The sequence below is a fragment of the Chelon labrosus genome, assembly GCF_963514085.1.
Source record: "Chelon labrosus genome assembly, chromosome: 11".
Taxonomy (NCBI): domain Eukaryota; kingdom Metazoa; phylum Chordata; class Actinopteri; order Mugiliformes; family Mugilidae; genus Chelon; species Chelon labrosus.
Genome location: NC_140344.1, coordinates 14,444,093 through 14,462,749, shown reverse-complemented (window position 1 = coordinate 14,462,749; position 18,657 = coordinate 14,444,093). Strand labels below are relative to the sequence as shown.

The following is an 18,657-nucleotide window of genomic DNA, read 5'->3' as shown; positions in this document are numbered from 1 at the left end:
TGTATTTGCGTTCATTGTCCTCAGAGTGGCAGTATAACATTTTGTTCACAGGTACCCTCACACGGAGTAGCCTGTTGGCATGATTGAGGCGTAAAAACGGGAATATGATTTGTAGCCTATGGCGGAAGTATTTATGAGACTGTTGTGTAGCCAAATCTTTTCCACATTCCACAGGTACTCTTTAGCTCTGTGACTTTATTACAGAATACGCCTGTTTTGCAGTTCCTTCATATTAACAAACCAGTTCGTATTCAACACGTCATTGTAACGTGTTTGTATTTGATCAATCACTTGTAAAACTGATCTAATGGGATTCTCCCGAGAGAGGGAAGTGTGTTTTTCTCCTCACGTAGCGCCCTCCCTTCCCTTGCGTGCTTGTGTGTTGTTTACAGCTTCACTTTGTGATGTTTACGGAGATTTCTTAATGTCCATTACAAAATCAACGGCCCTTTTTTTCTGCCGCAGTATTATCAGCCATAGCCATGTTTCTCCTTGAACCACCTGTGAACAAATGGCAGAGTTGAGTGGGAGGGAGAAAAAAGATACATCAAATCGACATGTATAAATTTGAGAGCGGGTCTCTCCAGAGGTCAAAAGTTCTTGTAGATTTTCAAATGTCCGCATTGCCTAAGAACCCATGGTAGATTTCATAGTTTACTCAAGGCACGACTTCTCCTCTGAGGCTAGTTTGATTGCATTGTTCATCTTTTTGTCAGATGTTCACGTTGGAATAAGCTACGTTTAAAGGTAATCGTTTCTTTTCTTCTGTTTCTACTTTCTCTCTTTCTTCTGCTTTCCCACAGCAGCGTGTTGCACAAGCGTAGTGACGAGATCAGTTCAGAATATTGTTTAGGGCACTTCACTTTTGTCTACGTAAATCAGTCTTATTCTTTTTTTAATTATTATTATTCTCTATCATGTAATAATGTTGTATGCAGAATCACGTGTACATGTATGCCACTGTGTGTTTTTGTTAATGCAAAAGAAGTTCAATAAACCACGGCTGACTGAATGCGTTGTGTCTTATTCACAGGTGTTGGTAAGAAGTGGGGGGTGGGGGTGGTGTGGGGCAGGGAGGGAGGGACACCTTGCTTCTGCCTCAGTTCCTCAAATTGACGCTCGGCATGAGCACCAGTAATGCCATTCAGCTTTAACTGATGGCCTCCCTCTGCCGTGCTGCAGTTTCATAATAGAGCCATCAGGGGGAGGGACTTCTGCAGACACAAAAAGCCTGATGGGGCAGCGGCAAGTGACAGAAAACAACAAGAGACGCTAAAGGAGCAGCTTTCTCGGCCGTCTGCAGCCATGAGAAGACCAGAGCAGCTGTGAGAAACGTTGGGGAGACATATGCAAACGGTTTGTCATCAGCTCTGCATCTGACAGAAGGTAAAAACAGAATTGTTTTGAGCCACTTGTTTGAAACTCATGAAACTCACCAGATAGGAAGTTTGTGGTATTTCAGTTTGAGAACAGTTTTTTTTGGTTGTTCTCACACTTGTGTGTTCTGTGTTCCCTCTCATATTGTATTTTTTTTTTTTTTTTTTTAAATTCCTATTTACAAAAGTGGTCATGTTGTAATATTTACAAAGCCTGTGTTCCTGCCTTTTTGCCAGACAAAAATGTTTCACAATAGATGCCCTGCCCTAATTATCCAGAAAGGCTCTTTTATTTATTTTTTTTATCTGTAATCCTGTTATTAATCACAAGAACTAAACACTGTTACGCTGCTCAGACTGACACAGTTTTATGAGTCGCGCTTTCAATTTAACAGCCAATAATCAGCAGTTAGACTAGTGAAGGCAAGAGTAAGTGTCATTTTATTTCCTTTTCTGTTATAAGATAAAGGCTTTCTCAGCTACATGGTGAAAGTAGGAGTAATCCAGTGATGGTATGCTTGCACAGCAAGCTGGAACATGTAGTCAACACTTTCATCACTGCAGTCAGAAAGCAACAGGAACACTTCTTTGTACCAGCAGGGTTGGACTTGTGGGGAAAGGGAAGACTACTCCTGGAAAGAGAGATCTTCAGGATATAGTGGTGCACATCGAGGAGATAACTACCTCAATGAGGACACCTGGCATGGCGGTATTCAAGCAACAGAACGTGGATGACTTCTACGAAATTGGGGAAGAACTGGGAAGGTAAGCAAAAGCCGTTGAATGAATCACATTCTGAAGAAGATATTTAATCCCCACTCAGTCAGAGTGTTGCTCAGCTCTCCCTTTCAAGTCGACTGACTCAGTGGTCCCCTCGGCGCACAGAGGTATGCAAACAGCTGGCCTGTTTAAGCCCGAGCCGGGGAGTGTCGCTGCACTGAAGTAGGGTGAAGTTTACGTCAACGAGATAACGTTTCAAGTGTTAACTCACCCTAAGAAAACAAGTCGTGTTTGGGAACAGTTCGGCCAGTCCAGGAATGGGAATGAAAACTGATTTACTGCTTTTGACAGAGCTTTATTCTGGGCGGTGGACCAGTGTGTTGAAGTTGAGCGCTGTTAGTCGGCCCTGTGCAGAGAAGATATCGAGGAAAAGGTCTCCCTTGGGGAAATAAATTAAAGGAAGTTGGCAGGGTACGGTGTGGATTGAGGAAGCTACGCATTCATTTTGCGCGGAAGGATGACTTGGGCATGTGCACCACTTACTAACAGACGGAGAGGGTGTGAAAGGAAAGCGTCTGACCTCTAACCTTTCACTATCAATCAGGGTCTAGACAAATGATGCAGGTGACATTCCTCGTGTTTTCCTTCATGTTCATCAACCATGCATGAACGATAAGGGCTCCAACTCTCTGAGAAGACACCCATTACTGAGGGTTTATATGTTGAAAATAATTTATTAACTTTATTAAGAGCTAAGGAGACAAAGTAAAGTATCATACAGTTCACAACTTGCAAAAATTGTTACTGGTTTTTGACCGTTCTAATCAGTCTTATACTAATATAATATGGTCATTGATTAGTAATACACACTAGTATACTTTCTTCTTAGTATTTCATTCTTATAAGCATTTATAAGAATGAATAAAACATTAGTAACGAGTTCTAATTATTTTCTAAAGAGTTATAAAACCTGTAAAAGGCTGAATAATTATTTTTCTTCAAAGCTTAATTGGCTGACATGGAAAAATATTGTTTGAGGACTGATGGTATCAGTTGTTTTTGAACTCTCAGCTTGTGGCTCTGCTCTGAGTTGAGCTTCGTACAGGTTACTATCACATAGATCACAAACCTGGCTCTACTGCGGTTGTAAGCCACGGACGCTTTTGATTTTCGCTTCTACAGAACAGAATTTGATCGCCGGTCTTTCTCTGACAGCTGTCTTGTGAGCTTCGGGCAATGCATCTCACGCCGCCCACAGCTCTGATGGCCTTGTGGGATCACACCTCTCCACGCCACACAACTGTTACTCAGATGTCCTCTTGAGGGTGGGGGAATTTGACAGAGGGGCCAAAAAAAAAAAAAAAATTTATCTTTGTGCACCATTTGACACATTGTGTCCTCTGTGGAACTGTTGAGCTGTTTGCCTTACAGGAAAGCTAATTCATCATTTTGCCCTCCTGTTTAATGTCATATATGCCCTACGGGATGATGAGAGGTTCTTTCCTCTAATGACGCACAGCTTTGCATTAATCTGTAAAACCAGTCTTTGCTTTAGATGTGAGGCATTTACTGACAACTGTACATGTCGTACCATCTGAGCGATGACACAGATGGAGACATGCAGAAGGAAATACATGATGACGTATAGTAGGAAATACACGATGACGTACAGAGTGTGTGTACAGCCCACACAAACAATACACACACATCCCAAACTGGTGGTCTGCTTATGACAGTGACTGAGAAAGACTGAAAGACTGGGAAATAGATCATCTGTGCAGAGGTTGGACTTTTTGAGCTCCTTTTCAAACTCATTCTTGTCCTTGGTCAACTGTTAAATCTAAGAAATGTTTTACCTTTACTAGAGGCCCATAGTAACGTCATGGCCCTGAAAGAGTCATCGTCAAACAATCTCATCATTTCACAGGATGCACTGTAAGACGGGGACAGCTATTGTCTTTGCATGCCTGAACAAAAATAAAAGACGTGAACTTCGTCCAAATGATGAAATCAGGAAATAGTAATATACAACATAGAGGATATGACACTTCCACTAGTGGCATGACTCCTAAACAGGTTTCACATTGGTTTGCACATGCGGTCGCGGGTCTGTGTTTGGTTTTTAGGTGTGCTAGATGGCCAAGTCAAAAATATTAGGTGATCTCTGGGTGTTGACTCCTTGTGGTGACCGCTTTTCCTGTAGCACCGCCGTGAAGTTGATATATACTCAACTCACCATTGACCATCTTGTGACAATACAATGTTCTGCTGGGAAAGCTTTGGACCTGGCATTCATGTGGATGTTACTTAGACATGTAGCACCCACCTAGACCGGACCAGGCACCCCCACCACATAGCAATGACACTCCTTGATGGCAGCAGTCATCCCCAGCAGGATGCAGCCTGACACAGGCACGCACACAAAAACGCTTTAGGAACAACTTAAAAAACATGAAGAACAGCACAAGGTGTTGACCTGGCCTCCAAATTCACTAGATCCCAAACAGCTAATCCACAGATGCCCCTCCCTCAACCCATAGGACCCAAAGGCCCCCAGGTGGTCATAATGTTATGCTTGATCGGTGTAAATATATTTTATTTTATATTTAAATGCATGTATAACAACATTTCAATCATTCACAGCTGTCTTGACAGAGAAAGTGATGGTGGCGAACATTCTTATGCTAATGTTAGCATTCAGGTGAAGCCACAACGTTTTATTCTATATATAGTGAATAACATCTGTTCATAAATACAGTCTTACAATGCTGTTACTCCTTAAAATAGTTCAGAATAGACAGTGGGAACACTCGAAAGGTCACATCTCACCACACATGAGCCCCGGCTGGTATTTCCAGGTACTGCAATAATACGCTTTAGAAGTAATTCATGCAGAAGGAAATGAATTAGAGAAATGCTTTCAGTTTGCAGAAGTGCGTTGTCTGTGGGGAGGACGCAGGGACGGCGGCAACGCTCATTTTTAGGCTGCTGCGCTCACACGCTAGATGTGTTGAAGTGAGAAGAGCTGACAGTCGCGAGGCAGACAGGTGTTGCAGATGAGCAGGGCAGTAAAGTGACACAGGGGCGGTAAAGTACGCAGTGTATGTATAGAACAGGGGCACTGATGTGTAGGGAGAGAGACATGGAGCTGGGGAGCAGAGATTCCTGCTGTAAAGTAAAAGTAAAATATGTGTTTATTCAGTGCGGCCTGGCGGAGGGAACTCCACGCTGACCTTTTGGACGTTTCCAGAGTTCCCATTTAATGGAGGTCATCCTATTACTGTCAGCAAACAGCCCTGCTGCTTCACAGATGCTTGGCTGAACACTTTGAAGGCACAAATGTTGAGGGACTTCAAATGAAGTGCACAATGTGACACGGTTGATGAATCGCGTCTTTGTGTTTTAAAGGAAGTAGCGAGCAGAAACTATAACATCTTCAAAGGTCAATTATTTTTTAAAAGCCGTCGCTGCTGTCTTGGCCCTCCTTCACATTAGATTTGCAGATCATGAGAGTGGTTTAGGCGCAGGGCTCGGCCAATTACGTATCTGGCAGTGTTTGTCACGCCGCCCCAGAGGTTGCTCAGTCGAGAAATGTGTTTAAATATTGGGTCGGCGCCACTTGTCCGAGCATTCCTGCAACCTTGGCCGTGGATAATGACCTTCAGCTGTTGGAAGTGGAAACTCTGCAGAGAGATGGTACTTTCAGCTCCACCGGGCGGCTTAGAGCTAAGACAGACGGCACGCCTGGCCCGTTGTGGAATACCACCCCCAGCATCACTGTGTTACTCTACACTTTGTAGCAACGCTAACATAAAGCCCCTACGCTGACATTTGTGTCGGGCGCTTTCTCGCATCGGAGCTACGGCTATCATCAGGAGGGGTTACTCTGTTCCTCAGTGTTGCTTAAGAGGCAAATCAAGGGCACTGCTGCTGCTGCTCTTGCCATGTGACTGCTCCTCCCCTTGGGGTACTTAAGGCCTGTTTTTGCAAGTGGAATTTCGCTGGGCGACTTTTCTCCTCCTCCTCAGTTCACACATTATCATAGTCATCTCTAACAGGGTCAGCCTTTCAGGGAGGACTCAGGGGTGGAGATGTCCTGTGAATAGAACAGACAGAGGGAGTATTTGAGATTCCACTCCTGCTGTATTTGGTCACCCCACACGCTCTGTTTTTGTTTTTCATTCTCGCCGTGTGTGTGTGACTCTTTGCGGACGGTTGTAGTAATGTGTAGTGGAGTATACTGTATGACCTCACTCTCTCTCTTCTTCTTCTTGTTCTTCTCCTCTCCTGCGTCCTCTGTTGAGACTTGTTCACATAAATATTAAATGATCTTAAATGAACTACCTGGGGGCTCTGTGGCTGAGTAGTTGCCTTTTCACAATCCGGAAGCTATACAGAGGCATTAAAATCTATTGTTCAAAAGCATTAATTTGGACACAATACACGTGCAACTAATCCTATTGTATTTTTGTGAAGCTTTTTGAGTTGTTAGTTCACAGGAGTGTCGCTGCACAAGTTTAAATTTCCACTTTCCCTCCAGTGTGGGAGTGGGTGGATATCTGTGCGTGTTTGATAAAAATGCACATCATGTGCATGTTTGTGGCTAATGTTTTCGAGCATAATAATAAGTTCGGAGCTCCCAGATGTGATCATAACTGAGTAAGCGCAGGACTAGGGTGTGGCTCGAAAGGAGGCAAACTGGAACTGCGGTTAAGGGAAATCTAAGGGGACAAAAGTCGCTTTAAACCACGGAATGGATGTGTTTGTTTTGTGATGCTCTGGTCTGTTTAAGCACTTGCACTTCAAAGTCAGGTGGAACCGGCTGTGTGTGGGAGTCTGGAAAGCAGCTGGATGACATATGTTTAAGTGATCCAGCAGCTCTTCGTAGCAAGCCTCCTTTTCATCATTCTCCTCTGTCCACTCGTGCCGCTCAGCAGGCCATTTCCTTCTCCCCAGCAGCAGCAGCAGAGAGGTGGCAAATGGAGAAGAAGATGCGTGTTTGCTTGGATATTCTTAGCCCACCAGACACAGACTAGACAACCACTCAGGAGTCTTTGTGTGGACAGTTATATAAAAAAGTCCCTTCCTGTTACTATATGCAGAATTTGCTAACATATAAATTCTGTTTTTACGCAACTACTCTCAAACAGCCCAACGCTGAAGGATGACTTATTTTCACAGTCTGAATGTATAGAGCAGGCGGGTCAGCGCATGGCAGCAGGAAGCGAGTAAAAGCAGTAGGAGTGACTTTGCATGCTTAGTCAAGTCTAAGATTACAAGGGCTGGTCTGATAATAAAGACATAGAGGCTCCCCCACATAACCGGGCGAGAGTGTTGGAAAATATTTTCACACTTCTCATTGAGCCTGTCAGTAGGACAGCAATGAGTGAATGACTTACGTTAGGGGGAGAGTGACAACAAGGGAAAATGTTCCAGTGTGTTAAATGGTGGAGTCTGGTATGCAAGCGCACTAATTAGATGTCATAAGCACATCGACTGTATCGACTGTAAAACACGAAACAAGAACACAGTGATCCAGTGAGAAGTAGTCTCTGAGCCACACCTCTGTTGTGAAATATTCAGAGTTTTTGGGATTTTTGCAGAGCGCCAAACACTTGAGGATGGCTAGAAATTTGGCAGGATGTTAGATGGGGTGGGAGGACAGAGGCTCTGTCCACACCACCGATGATTGTTCTTTGTCTCGACGGGAAACAGGAAGTGATGGAATACACCACAATATTTCAACCATTTTTGACACACTGCTTCCGCCCCTGATGTCTGTCTGTCCAGTCATATCCTGTCGTTAAGTGTAAAGAATGTCTTTATCTTAAAATGACATGTAATACACAGCAGAGACAACTGATAGTGAAAGATTTGACTAACTGGGCACATCAAGATCACAGTAATAATGCTGTTATTTATCTCAGTGTGTTTCTGTTTCTTTCGTGTCTGCAGCGGGCAGTTTGCAATCGTCAAGCGCTGCAAAGAGAAGAGCACAGGGACAGAATTTGCAGCCAAGTTCATCAAGAAGCGTCAGAGTCGGGCCAGCAGACGGGGTGTGAGAAGAGAGGAGATTGAAAGGGAGGTGGACATCCTGCAGCAGCTCCAACACCCCAACATTGTGGCCCTGCACGATGTGTACGAGAACCGCACAGATGTGGTGCTCATCCTCGAACTGTGAGTCAGTGCAAGACGTCACAAAGCACTTACTAGAATAAAGTTAGATCATGCACCAGTGTTACCTCTGAGAATATTCAAACACCTATTCATATTTCTTTTTTTTGGTATTTTAGATTGAGTGAAGTGATTAAAATCTACACATTACGTTTTATTGTTTTAATGTGTGTGCAGGGCAGTGCTCTGAATGTTTCCTACTGGTGTCCATGTTCTGATCTATGAGCATATTCCTGTGTACACGCATTGTTTGTTGAAGCTGTGTTTGCTGAAAACCTTCTGGCGGGAGCACATGTGCCAGAAAGAATCGAATGTCTCTGACAAAGTCAACAATGCTCGTGTTGAAAAGAGGCCTCTGCGTCCCCCTCTGGGTCCAGCTAGTGCCTGGGAACACAGAGGGCCTTCTGTAATTAGAACTAATTGAAGAACTAAGTCTAATCAAATAATGAATGTGAATTGACTGACGGACTGTTAGCTGCATATCTCTGAATGAACATAAAAGAACACGGTGTTTATTATGGGCTGCCACCACATGGCACGGAGAAATACAATGATTCATAAGTAGGACAAGCTAACTCTAAATGGATCCAGGTTGTCACCCCAAACAAACATATCTAAGGCATCCAGTACTTCTTCATCCAAGAGCACACTTCAGATAAAGTTCTAGAGAGGCCTTACTCCAGATTATCTGAGCCCACGGTCACTGAGTGTATATGTGTGTTGCAGGGTCTCAGGAGGAGAACTGTTTGATTTCCTGTCTCAGAAGGAGTCTCTCAGCGAAGAGGAGGCCACTCAGTTTATCAAACAGATCCTGGATGGAGTCCAGTACCTCCACTCAAAGCAGATTGCACATTTTGATCTAAAGGTACAACACGATCCATTTGTGCTTCAACTGTTATACTATATTTGTCTCGTGTTGAAGATGAAACTCTTCACTGCCACACCAACTGTACTGTATGGCATATGCAATGTCAAAAAGGACTCTGGTGTATAGTGTAGCAGGTGTCTAATGTACGTGCTTGGTGGAGTCTTGCTATTTTGATTCACACATCCTTCCTGTGCTTTGTGGCTGCTATCCAAACTCTCAGATACTGACACCACAAGGTTATCTCTTTGCTTTCAGAGAGCGGTGTCGCCCACATTGCTCTCTGAAAGTCTGTCCTGTTTGTTTGTAGCTACAGCTCCTATTCACTCTTCATGCCTTTGCTCGGCAAATAAGGAAAAAGGAGGATGAGTGAAGTGCTCATTCCGCCTAAGTCCTTGATTTTGTGTACACATTGTGCACTTTTAATTACCGTTTAATATTTTCCGTGAAATCAGAGGTTTAATGGAAAAATGCTGAAACTGTGTACTTCATCCAGCCAGTGTGGATGTTACAAAGCTACTGACCTTCACATTGATTTGTGGGGAACACTATCTGAACCACAACAAAATAAGCTCATCTTCTTGAATGGAAGCAGGAAGTTTGAATGTTGTGTTATGCTTTTCTGCAAAGAGTTTGATCAGAAAAGCGATAACTCCTTCTGGCAACAGCTAGCTTACAATATCTTAGCACAAAGACTGGAAACATCCCACCTGAATGTGTTTAAAAGTGACTAAGTCCACCAAACGGACTTGGCCACTTTTCATTCTACTCAAAAAGTGTCCACCCTCACTACGCATAATTTTAAGCCTTAATATAATTTTAACGAAACTTTCCTATTGCTATTACTATTTAGTGCTGCTTTTGCTAATGCTCTTGCTTTTGCTATAGCTATTGCTATTTCGTGTTGCTATTGCTAATGCTCTTGCTACTGCTATAGCTATAGCTATTATTTCGTGTTGCTATTGCTATTTCGTGTTGCTATTGTTCATGCTATTGCTATTTCGTGTTGCTATTGTTCATGCTATTGCTATTTCGTGTTGCTATTGCTATAGCTATTGTTATAGGTATTGCTATTGCTATAGCAGGCTATTGACTCACTTTTGGAGCCAGTCTCAAGTGGCCGTTAGAGGAACTGGTTTCATTTTTCATCCCTGGAGGTTGCTACTGAACTGCACTAAGCTAGTGGTGTGCTAACAGAAGAACCACATTTAGCATGCCGCTCTACAGGCAAGGGAGTGCATGAAAAAAAATTGCCACCGTGTCAGACTTTAAAACTGTGCACTAACAATGACTATAACTTATTTGCTTTAATGCTTACACAAAAGGTGACTTTATCCAGGTAACTTCTTTTGATATTAGTGCCGTTTATGTATTACCCAATCTTGGTATTAGTAGTAATCTGCTGAAAAATGTGATTCTGTTCTCTTCTTCTGCAGCCTGAAAACATAATGCTGCTGGACAGGAGTGTTCCTTTACCCCGCATTAAGCTCATAGACTTTGGACTTGCACACAAAATAGAAGCCGGGGCAGATTTCAAAAACATTTTTGGCACCCCTGAATTCGTTGGTAAGCTTTTCACATTTGAAGAAGAGGCTTGGTGTTTGGCCTGGTGCTGTTTGTGATGTTGAGTGTGTGCTGTCTATTTTCAGCTCCAGAGATAGTCAACTATGAGCAACTGGGATTGGAGGCAGACATGTGGTAAGAGCCTTTAATTACCTCTGACTCTTCGGACCTCCATACAACACGCTGCAGTGAATAGCTTTGGATTAACCTTATGTTGTTTTTCGCAGGAGCATTGGAGTCATCACTTATATACTGTAAGTTGGGAAGATTTGTGTTTATTTACTGGACTCTTAATGTATCTGAAGAGATTATCGAGGGAGGTCTGAGTCAGCATTTGAACGTCTGTGCTGTTGTTTCAGTTTGAGTGGCGCCTCGCCTTTCCTTGGCGACACGAAGCAGGAAACGCTGGGAAACATCTCGGCGATGAACTATGAGTTTGATGAAGAGTTCTTCAGCAACACCAGCGAGCTGGCCAAGAGCTTCATCCGACAGCTCCTGGAAAAGGACACGAGGTAACAAACAGCTGAACGCCAAAGGTCAAGTTCAACACAAAGCCCAGCATTAGGGGTTTCGCTGAAATAAATCCTCATGTGCAGCCCTGATCCAAATGAGAATGAAAGAACAGCCAGTCTACAGAAATCTAGAGCAAGGATTTAGGCACAATTGTTTTGGGTACACAGTGTGAAATAAAATAAGCTAAATAAGCATTACTTATAAACTAATTATTTGAGGTCTTTCTTGGTACCGTGTGTAATCTTGTTCTTGTGTCTTAACATGTGGTTCCCATTTAAATGCACTTCCAGGAAACTGAATATTCGTTGAGGTCCAACTGTATTCCTTAGAGTTTTACATCCTAATGCATGACTGAACTACATGCTCTCTGTCTGATCGAGTAGTTTGGATGTGTTTACTCAGCTGCTTTTTATTAATTTTCTTGTCGTAACAGAAAACGGCTGACTATACAAGACACCCTGAACCATCCTTGGATTAAGGTATGCACTTGATTTATGCTTCACTGTTGCATGTTTTGTATCCTACATAACTGTCCTGAGGTCAGGACTGAGCTTCTACAAACATTAACGACAAATGTTGCAGGAAACATACGGGTAACAAGGTCAGTTCTTATAGGAGTTGTTAAATGTGCAAAGGCATTTGACTACAGTCACAAACTGTACACCAACCAGCCACAATATTATGACCACTGTCAGGAGAAGTAAATAACATTGACCATCTTGTGACAATGCAATGTTCTGCTGGGAAACTTTTGGTCCTGGCATTTGTGTGGATGTTACCTAGACATGTACCACCTACCTAGACCAGACCATAGCAATGACACTCCTTGATGGCAGAAGCCATCCCCAGCAGGATGCAGCTTGACACAGACACACACACACAAAAATTCTTTAGGAACAACTCAAAAAACATGAAAAACAGCACAAGGTGTCTACCTGGCCTCCAAATTCACTAGATCCCAAAGTGATCAAGTGTCTGTGGGATGATCCACAGAGGCCCCTCCCCTCAACCTATAGGACCTAAAGACCCCACCTTACAATATTCTGTTGCCAGACACCACAGGACACCCTCAGAAGACCCATGTCCATGTTTTGGAGGCACAAGGAAGACCTACACAATAGGTCATAATGTTATGCCTGATCAGAGTGTATACTGTATGTTTTGGCTCACTGGAAATACACTGTAACACAGAGGACAACGTGCCCCAACCTTCACCTATCAACACACATATCTACACTCATCCTCTACATCGTAATACTGTCTGAAATAGTCTTTCACAGAGAACTTCGAGTGATCAAACCGAGGTCTCACTAATTGTGTTTTAACGGCATGAAAATGTAACAACCTTCAATGCTGAAGAAGTCTACTTCCACACTGGCTGCTGATCTGCATGTGAATGGCGTTTTGCTGTGGAGTCTTCATCCTGTTTGGCCACAAGCAGGAAGTCTTACATACTCATCAAGAATGGTTTTTTTTTTGGCACTCTTACCGGCCATGGCTTTTGCTGTAGGTTCACACACTAATCCTACAGTACCACGTCTGCTGGGATTTTCACCGCTATATAGTGTTTTGAAGATGCAACAATGAGACAGCCTCTCACTCAGTGTTCCCCCTCCACCCTTCTGTCTGAAGTCCTGCGGCCCTATGGAAGAGGACAGCACTGCCCCTGAGGTCGAGAAGAAAGCAGAGCAGCTGAAAACGAAACGTCTAAAGGAGTACACTATCCAGTCTCACTCCAGCATGCCACAGAACAACACGTACGCCAACTTTGAGCGTTTTGCTCATGTGGTGGAAGACATCAGCTTGATGGAGACGGGGCTGGTGGAGGTGGCAGGAGCACACCAAACCCTGCAAGGTGACATAGAAGCACTGCTCTCCATCTACAATGAGAAGGAGGCCTGGTACAAGGAGCAGAGTGAGACTGCAAGGAAACAACTCTCCCTTGCCGGCTACGAGTTTCGTAAAGTCGAGGCCACCAGGAGGCTTCTACAGGAGGACCTCAAGTCTATAGACGCCAGCCTGGACAGCATCAGCGGGAAGTACAACCACAGGCAGAGCCAGCTTGATGCTCTGAGGCAGGAGCTGAACTCTGAGCTGCAGTGGCTGCAGCAGGTTATGAGCTCCGTGCATCCCGAAGGAGCCAACAGCAGCATCCAGAGCGGCGGTCTGAGTACAGATGTAAAGCAAGCACTGAAGGAGCTGCTGCAACAGTCCTATGGAGGGGAGCTGTGCCCCGAGGCCAAACAGCCACTCACAGAGTCTGGCTAACAAACGCCAATGAAGACACACTTTTGTTGACCTTAAAAATGCAAATGTGGTTTTGAAAACTGAACTTTAGTACAAATCCAACACATTGATTTATTTTGGCAGAAACTTTGGCAGAGACTTTTGAATGTATAGCTTGAGTGGTCCTTACATTTTCTCTACTTCTGACTTTTTTCTTGTTTAAACAAGAAAAAGAATACTGTGTTGTGGAAACAGCTCTCTTCAGGTAAAGGAATAGTAGGTGTACAAATAGGAAATTTGGACTGAGATTATGGAGTGTCAGGTTACATTTAGCAAAAAGACCAGATACAGGCGGAAATCTAGCATAGGTCTGGAAAAAACAAAACAAAAAACTAAGCTGAGCTAAACTTATTTTTTTTTACAGTGTTACTGTTCTGAATTCTGTATAAGGGAGCAAATGAGCAAATTGTCCAAGAAACTATTCCTTTCAGCAGGATAATTATGGCACGATTCAGGATTTATTCTGAACCTGAAGTGATAGATGATTAAACCAGATTTTTTTGTGTATTTGATCTTGTTCGATTTTCCGAGTTTATCCCATTCGTTCAAGGAACAGCGTTTTTTTTTACAGTGTTGTGGTCAGAGGAAGACACTGGATCAAACAATGTGATTTTTTTTTTTTAATGGAATGTATCAGAAGTTTTATAATTGATTAATTTTTGTTTCATTCCATTGATTTTTTTTTACAGTGTTTTCTTTTTTTAAAATAGTGGTTACCAATTTGTAAAGTTACATGTGTAGAAATTATTCTTGGATTCAAATGTGCACTTTCATTGAAGGTTGAATTTATTTATTTATTTTAAACATCTCTTTTTTTCTTTCTTGCTTTGGAGATGTTCTTTGAGCTGTTTTTACCGTAAAAGCAGCCAGCATCAATGATAAGATCTTGCGTGTTCAAACACTTCTCACTTCCTTATCAGTGTATCAGTGTTAATTTGTTTAGCGTCTCATCGCTTTTTATTTGCACTCAGGCATTTTTGTCAACCCTGAAATAAATTTCAGTCGTTCATTGTGAATCCAGTTTCTAAATTCCTTCGATCAGTTATTTCAGTATGGTTCCTCTTGTGTTGTGTTGTTAAAAATAGACAGGTATTTGAAACTCTTGGAACATTTTCAGACATAGACAGGACATATTCATCTTCTGCCATTTCATTGCTCATTGTGTCTCTGCAGCCCCTGAACTCCAGACAGGCCATGGTGAAGAGGTTGTCAGTGGTCAACTTGGAGAACTTTAAGAGGCAGTACGCCAGGCGCAGGTGGAAGGTAAAGTACAGTATCTGGTGCCTGCTTAGATTATTTCCATACAGCACCCTTTGCTGTTTTTGTAACTCACTCTCTTTGCCTTTATCTGTTCAACAGCTGTCATTCAGAATCGTGGCTTTGTGCAACCACTTAACCCGCATCATGAAGAAGGGCCAGAAGCCGCCCGATCAAGACGAGGTAGGAACACACTGTCGTTTAGCAGCAATGCTTCGCTTTAAAATTTGAATATTGGCACTCTTGAGTCTGTCAAGAGTGCCAATATTCAAATTTATTGGCACTCTTGACAGCAGCATAGATTGATGCTGCTGTCATGTCTGTATACAGCTACAGCCAGCAGCTCTGGTTGGCTTAGCTTAGCATAAAAACTGCCTGCTCTCTGTTCGAAGGTAAACTAATCTGTCTGCCAGCGCCTCTAATGCTCACGACGTGGCACCTCAACCATAATCCACCTAATCACAATTATTCAACTAATCCATACAAAAACCAATGTGTAAAACGCTCTGGGCTTTTTCATTGACCATTGCCTAGCAACGGCGCAGTGACAGTAAGACTCCCAAAGCTATAAACTAAGAAAAGTGGCTGTAGGTTGCAGCTATTTATTTATTATAAAGACATTAGACTGAGCAGACGCCAGCCTGTTTCTAAGGAGCATCTGTGACAGCTGCTATAGATGATTTGCTGTGCAGTATTTAGCAACTTTGCTGTAGCTACTATATGAACTGTGTTGCACTAATTCATTCTGGTATATTGTCTTGGAGTTAGTAACAATGACTAAACTAATAAAATGAAAGTAAAATATCTCAATTCAAATGAATATAGAAATAATACAGTTATTTTTACTGCATGTTTTGCAGAGAAAAAGTGTAATTTTCCTTTTTTTTTGGTGAATTATTACAAAAACTTTCAATAAAAGCATGGCAGTAAAGGATCAGCAGAAGAAACACCGTTGTTTTACAGACTTAAACACATTTTTTCCAAAGAAAAGCACAAACTTTAAATGGAATACAATGTTTATGATTTCAATGACTTATTCTCACGAAATACGAGAACTAAAAACAAAGTTGCTGTAAAAATGTTAGGTTTCGACCACAAGGACTTATTTGCATTCTGAGAGCCCTCTTCAGCAGCAGGCCTCTAAGACTGTCATCCTCTCCTCACCACATTAAAAGTGGTACAGCTGTTTCGTAACTCAAGCGTGTGCTTGTTTTTTTGTTTTTTTTTCAGAGGAATTGTGAAAGTGACCAGGAAGAAGAAATTCTAAAGCGAAGACCAAGAACCAGAAAGAGAAGCAGCACTTCCTGAGAGCAACATTAAGAGTGTCAGTCATCTGTGTTGTGGCTGCAGAGCAGTGACGCTGCAGCTGTTACATGTCATGAAGATCCTCTGCAGTATCTATTCAAGCAACGGCTGTAAAGGCAGCCCTTTTTAGAGGTCAAGGCAATTTCACCCACAAAGCCAGCGAATCCTCTGCTGTATGTTAAATAGTGTTCTTCCATTGCTAAATGTGAGCTAGTGTTTTCTGATGTAAGAAGATATAACCAGGTTGTTTGCTGACAGGAACTGTTGTGTATGTTAGCGCATACACAAGAATGTAGACAGCTTCCTCTAGTAAATGCAGTCTTAAAACGTCATCAGCTGTCGTTTGACGTCTGAGTGTTGACATAGAGTTAGATTCTGCCCTCTTTATTTTGCCCTCTTTATTTTGCCCTCTTTACACGCAGGGATTCGCGGAGGTGTTGTTGTCCAAAGTATTGATATATAAAAGCACTGCAGATCTTCACAACCAAACGTTTACATGTTGTTCTGCCTGACACGCAGCGGTGTCTGCGCAGACACACTGTTTACCGTTAACCTCTTCACTTGCCACCTCGACAATAATGAACTTAAGCCTGTCTATACAGAGCAACTTGTTTACGGTATGTGACATAAGATGTTCTTAACTGTAAAGTGCTCTCATACATTAATAACTGCATTTCATCTTATGTGTACATAAAGACAGTATATAAATACTTTCTATACATATGTGAAACTAATTTTTGCAATTGAACTGAATTTTTAATGCAACTGTTAGGTCTTTAATGTATTTATGGTGTAAATAGACTCGAGTCAGTCCGATGTCTTAAAGTCCACTTGTGCTTTTATCTTAGCTCATTAAATGGAGCTTTCATTTGTTTCCATTCACATTGTTTCTGTATGCTTGTATGAACTGTAAATTGAAAATGTGTTTAATAAATTAATGAATGTGATTTGTTTCTTTTGGGGGGTTTTTTTGGTCCGTTTTATCAATGACTCATCACACGTAAAAATGCGAAAAGCCCCTGATCTCATGTATTCTTTTACTGTCAAGGTAGCGTCCCATGTAGATGATCCCCACATGTCAACCACAAATATACAAAATATACGAATGTATGTGCTTTTTTCATTGAGATGCGATGAGTCGGTGTCCCAGCTGGACCAAAATATGAATTAGTTACGCAAATACCAGTGGATCCTGACAATAAATCAATCTCTGAACATCAACAAGCACTTAGTGTGATAATGCACGCTCCATGGTGGCTACTGGTTTTTCTTCCGGCCGCTTTTCAGTTGATTATTCTCACAACAGTAATGCTGTTTGAGCTCAGTTGAGCTGAAAGAGATTGAGGGGATAATTTGACCTGAACCAAATACATTTTGGCAGTGGCCAGGAGAAAGGAGTCGTAATCAACAAGTGGGTCAATCTGGAATCTGCCTCTTTGTGCTTCATTGTCTCATCACAGAATTACACAATGTTGAGCATGTGTACTGTATATGTAAGGTCGTATGGAAATAAGTTGGACATAAGTGAACGCTGGCATCAAGATATGTGTAAATGTTGGCACTCTTCTCTCTGATGACTGCACTGTTGTTTCTGTGTTAACAGCTCGCCATACAGTTTAATGACAGCCAGTGAGTTACTGGCATAAGATGAAGTAAGAGAAAACATTTAGTGCAGGCTCGGGTCGCTCGTCTCCATCAGGCAACGGAGCGGGCTGGTGACTGTAAATATTTCAGCCATGTCTCACTGAAATCTGAGCTGACTCCTTTGTCGCCTTGTCATTGGTATAGAGCGTGAAATGACATGCCTTCCAGTCAGCCGGTACAGTTAGCGCTAAGGCCTCTCATGTACCAGGGTCACAGCTGGCATGATGGGATCAATAGTGTGGGATCATGGGATTCCAGCAGACTTATGGCGGGATGATGTGGTGGATGATCTGGTCACGCAGACAAATAAGGAGCGCTGTCAGAAATCGTGCTCTGGTCTCAATGCGTGTAACACAAGCCGTGTCCTCGCGGATGTCTTTGAAGCAGTGTCTGAGTCAGTGATGTGTCATGAAGCCAGACTGTAATATGTCATTAACAAGTCTGGTACAAATCAGTCACTCCTCAAGAGAGGAATCTTAACTTACTTTCAGGTAAATCTGTCAACTAAGGCAAAGTAAAATGATGCATAAACAAAATCGCAATTGAACACAAAAAGCTCACTCGTGAATCATTTCAACATTACTGTCTCAAGTACGGAAGAAAAAGAGATCATTGCATGCAGCCCCATGCAGTGTCCTCATGTGGAAAAAAAATAAGTATGATGAGAAATGAAGCGTTAAAGACGTAAATGTGTTTTCTTTTACAATGGTGCCACCTAGTGGTTGTAACAAGAAACATCTGCTCTAAGATAAAATAAAAAGAAAAAAATGATGTTTACTGATATAATGATCATTCAACATGTTCATGAATAAAGGATAAACAGTGATCCAAGCTCTGTTTAGTTTGCAATTAAATCATTGACCAGTTAAATCACCAGTTCACTGTATTCAATGTAATGCATTCTAATGTATCAGTCCTGTACTATCTTCATTACTTTTAGCATCAGAAATGACA

General features: G+C 42.3%; 2 protein-coding genes across 3 annotated transcripts; both read left to right on the top strand.

Moving 5' to 3' along the window:
• The first annotated feature begins 1,247 nt into the window (after positions 1-1,247).
• On the top strand, positions 1,248-17,078 carry dapk2b (death-associated protein kinase 2b). 2 transcript variants are annotated; one of them, XM_084555183.1, is made up of 12 exons: positions 1,248-1,386; positions 1,977-2,141; positions 8,052-8,273; positions 8,997-9,135; positions 10,572-10,701; positions 10,785-10,833; positions 10,926-10,952; positions 11,058-11,210; positions 11,645-11,690; positions 14,671-14,760; positions 14,857-14,937; positions 15,985-17,078. In XM_084555183.1, the coding sequence occupies exons 2-12, from the start codon at positions 2,065-2,067 to the stop codon at positions 16,060-16,062; spliced, it is 1,092 nt and encodes a 363-aa protein (XP_084411309.1). In that variant the 5' UTR covers positions 1,248-1,386; positions 1,977-2,064; the 3' UTR covers positions 16,063-17,078. The 2 variants fall into 2 exon arrangements, with proteins under 2 accessions (XP_084411309.1, XP_084411308.1); XM_084555182.1 differs by having other exon boundaries at positions 1,974-2,141.
• On the top strand, positions 11,704-14,694 carry LOC311495658 (death-associated protein kinase 3-like). Its single transcript, XM_084555184.1, has one exon. It carries the CDS (start codon positions 12,856-12,858, stop codon positions 13,477-13,479), a length of 624 nt encoding a protein of 207 aa, XP_084411310.1. The 5' UTR covers positions 11,704-12,855; the 3' UTR covers positions 13,480-14,694.
• Positions 17,079-18,657: the final 1,579 nt, after the last annotated feature.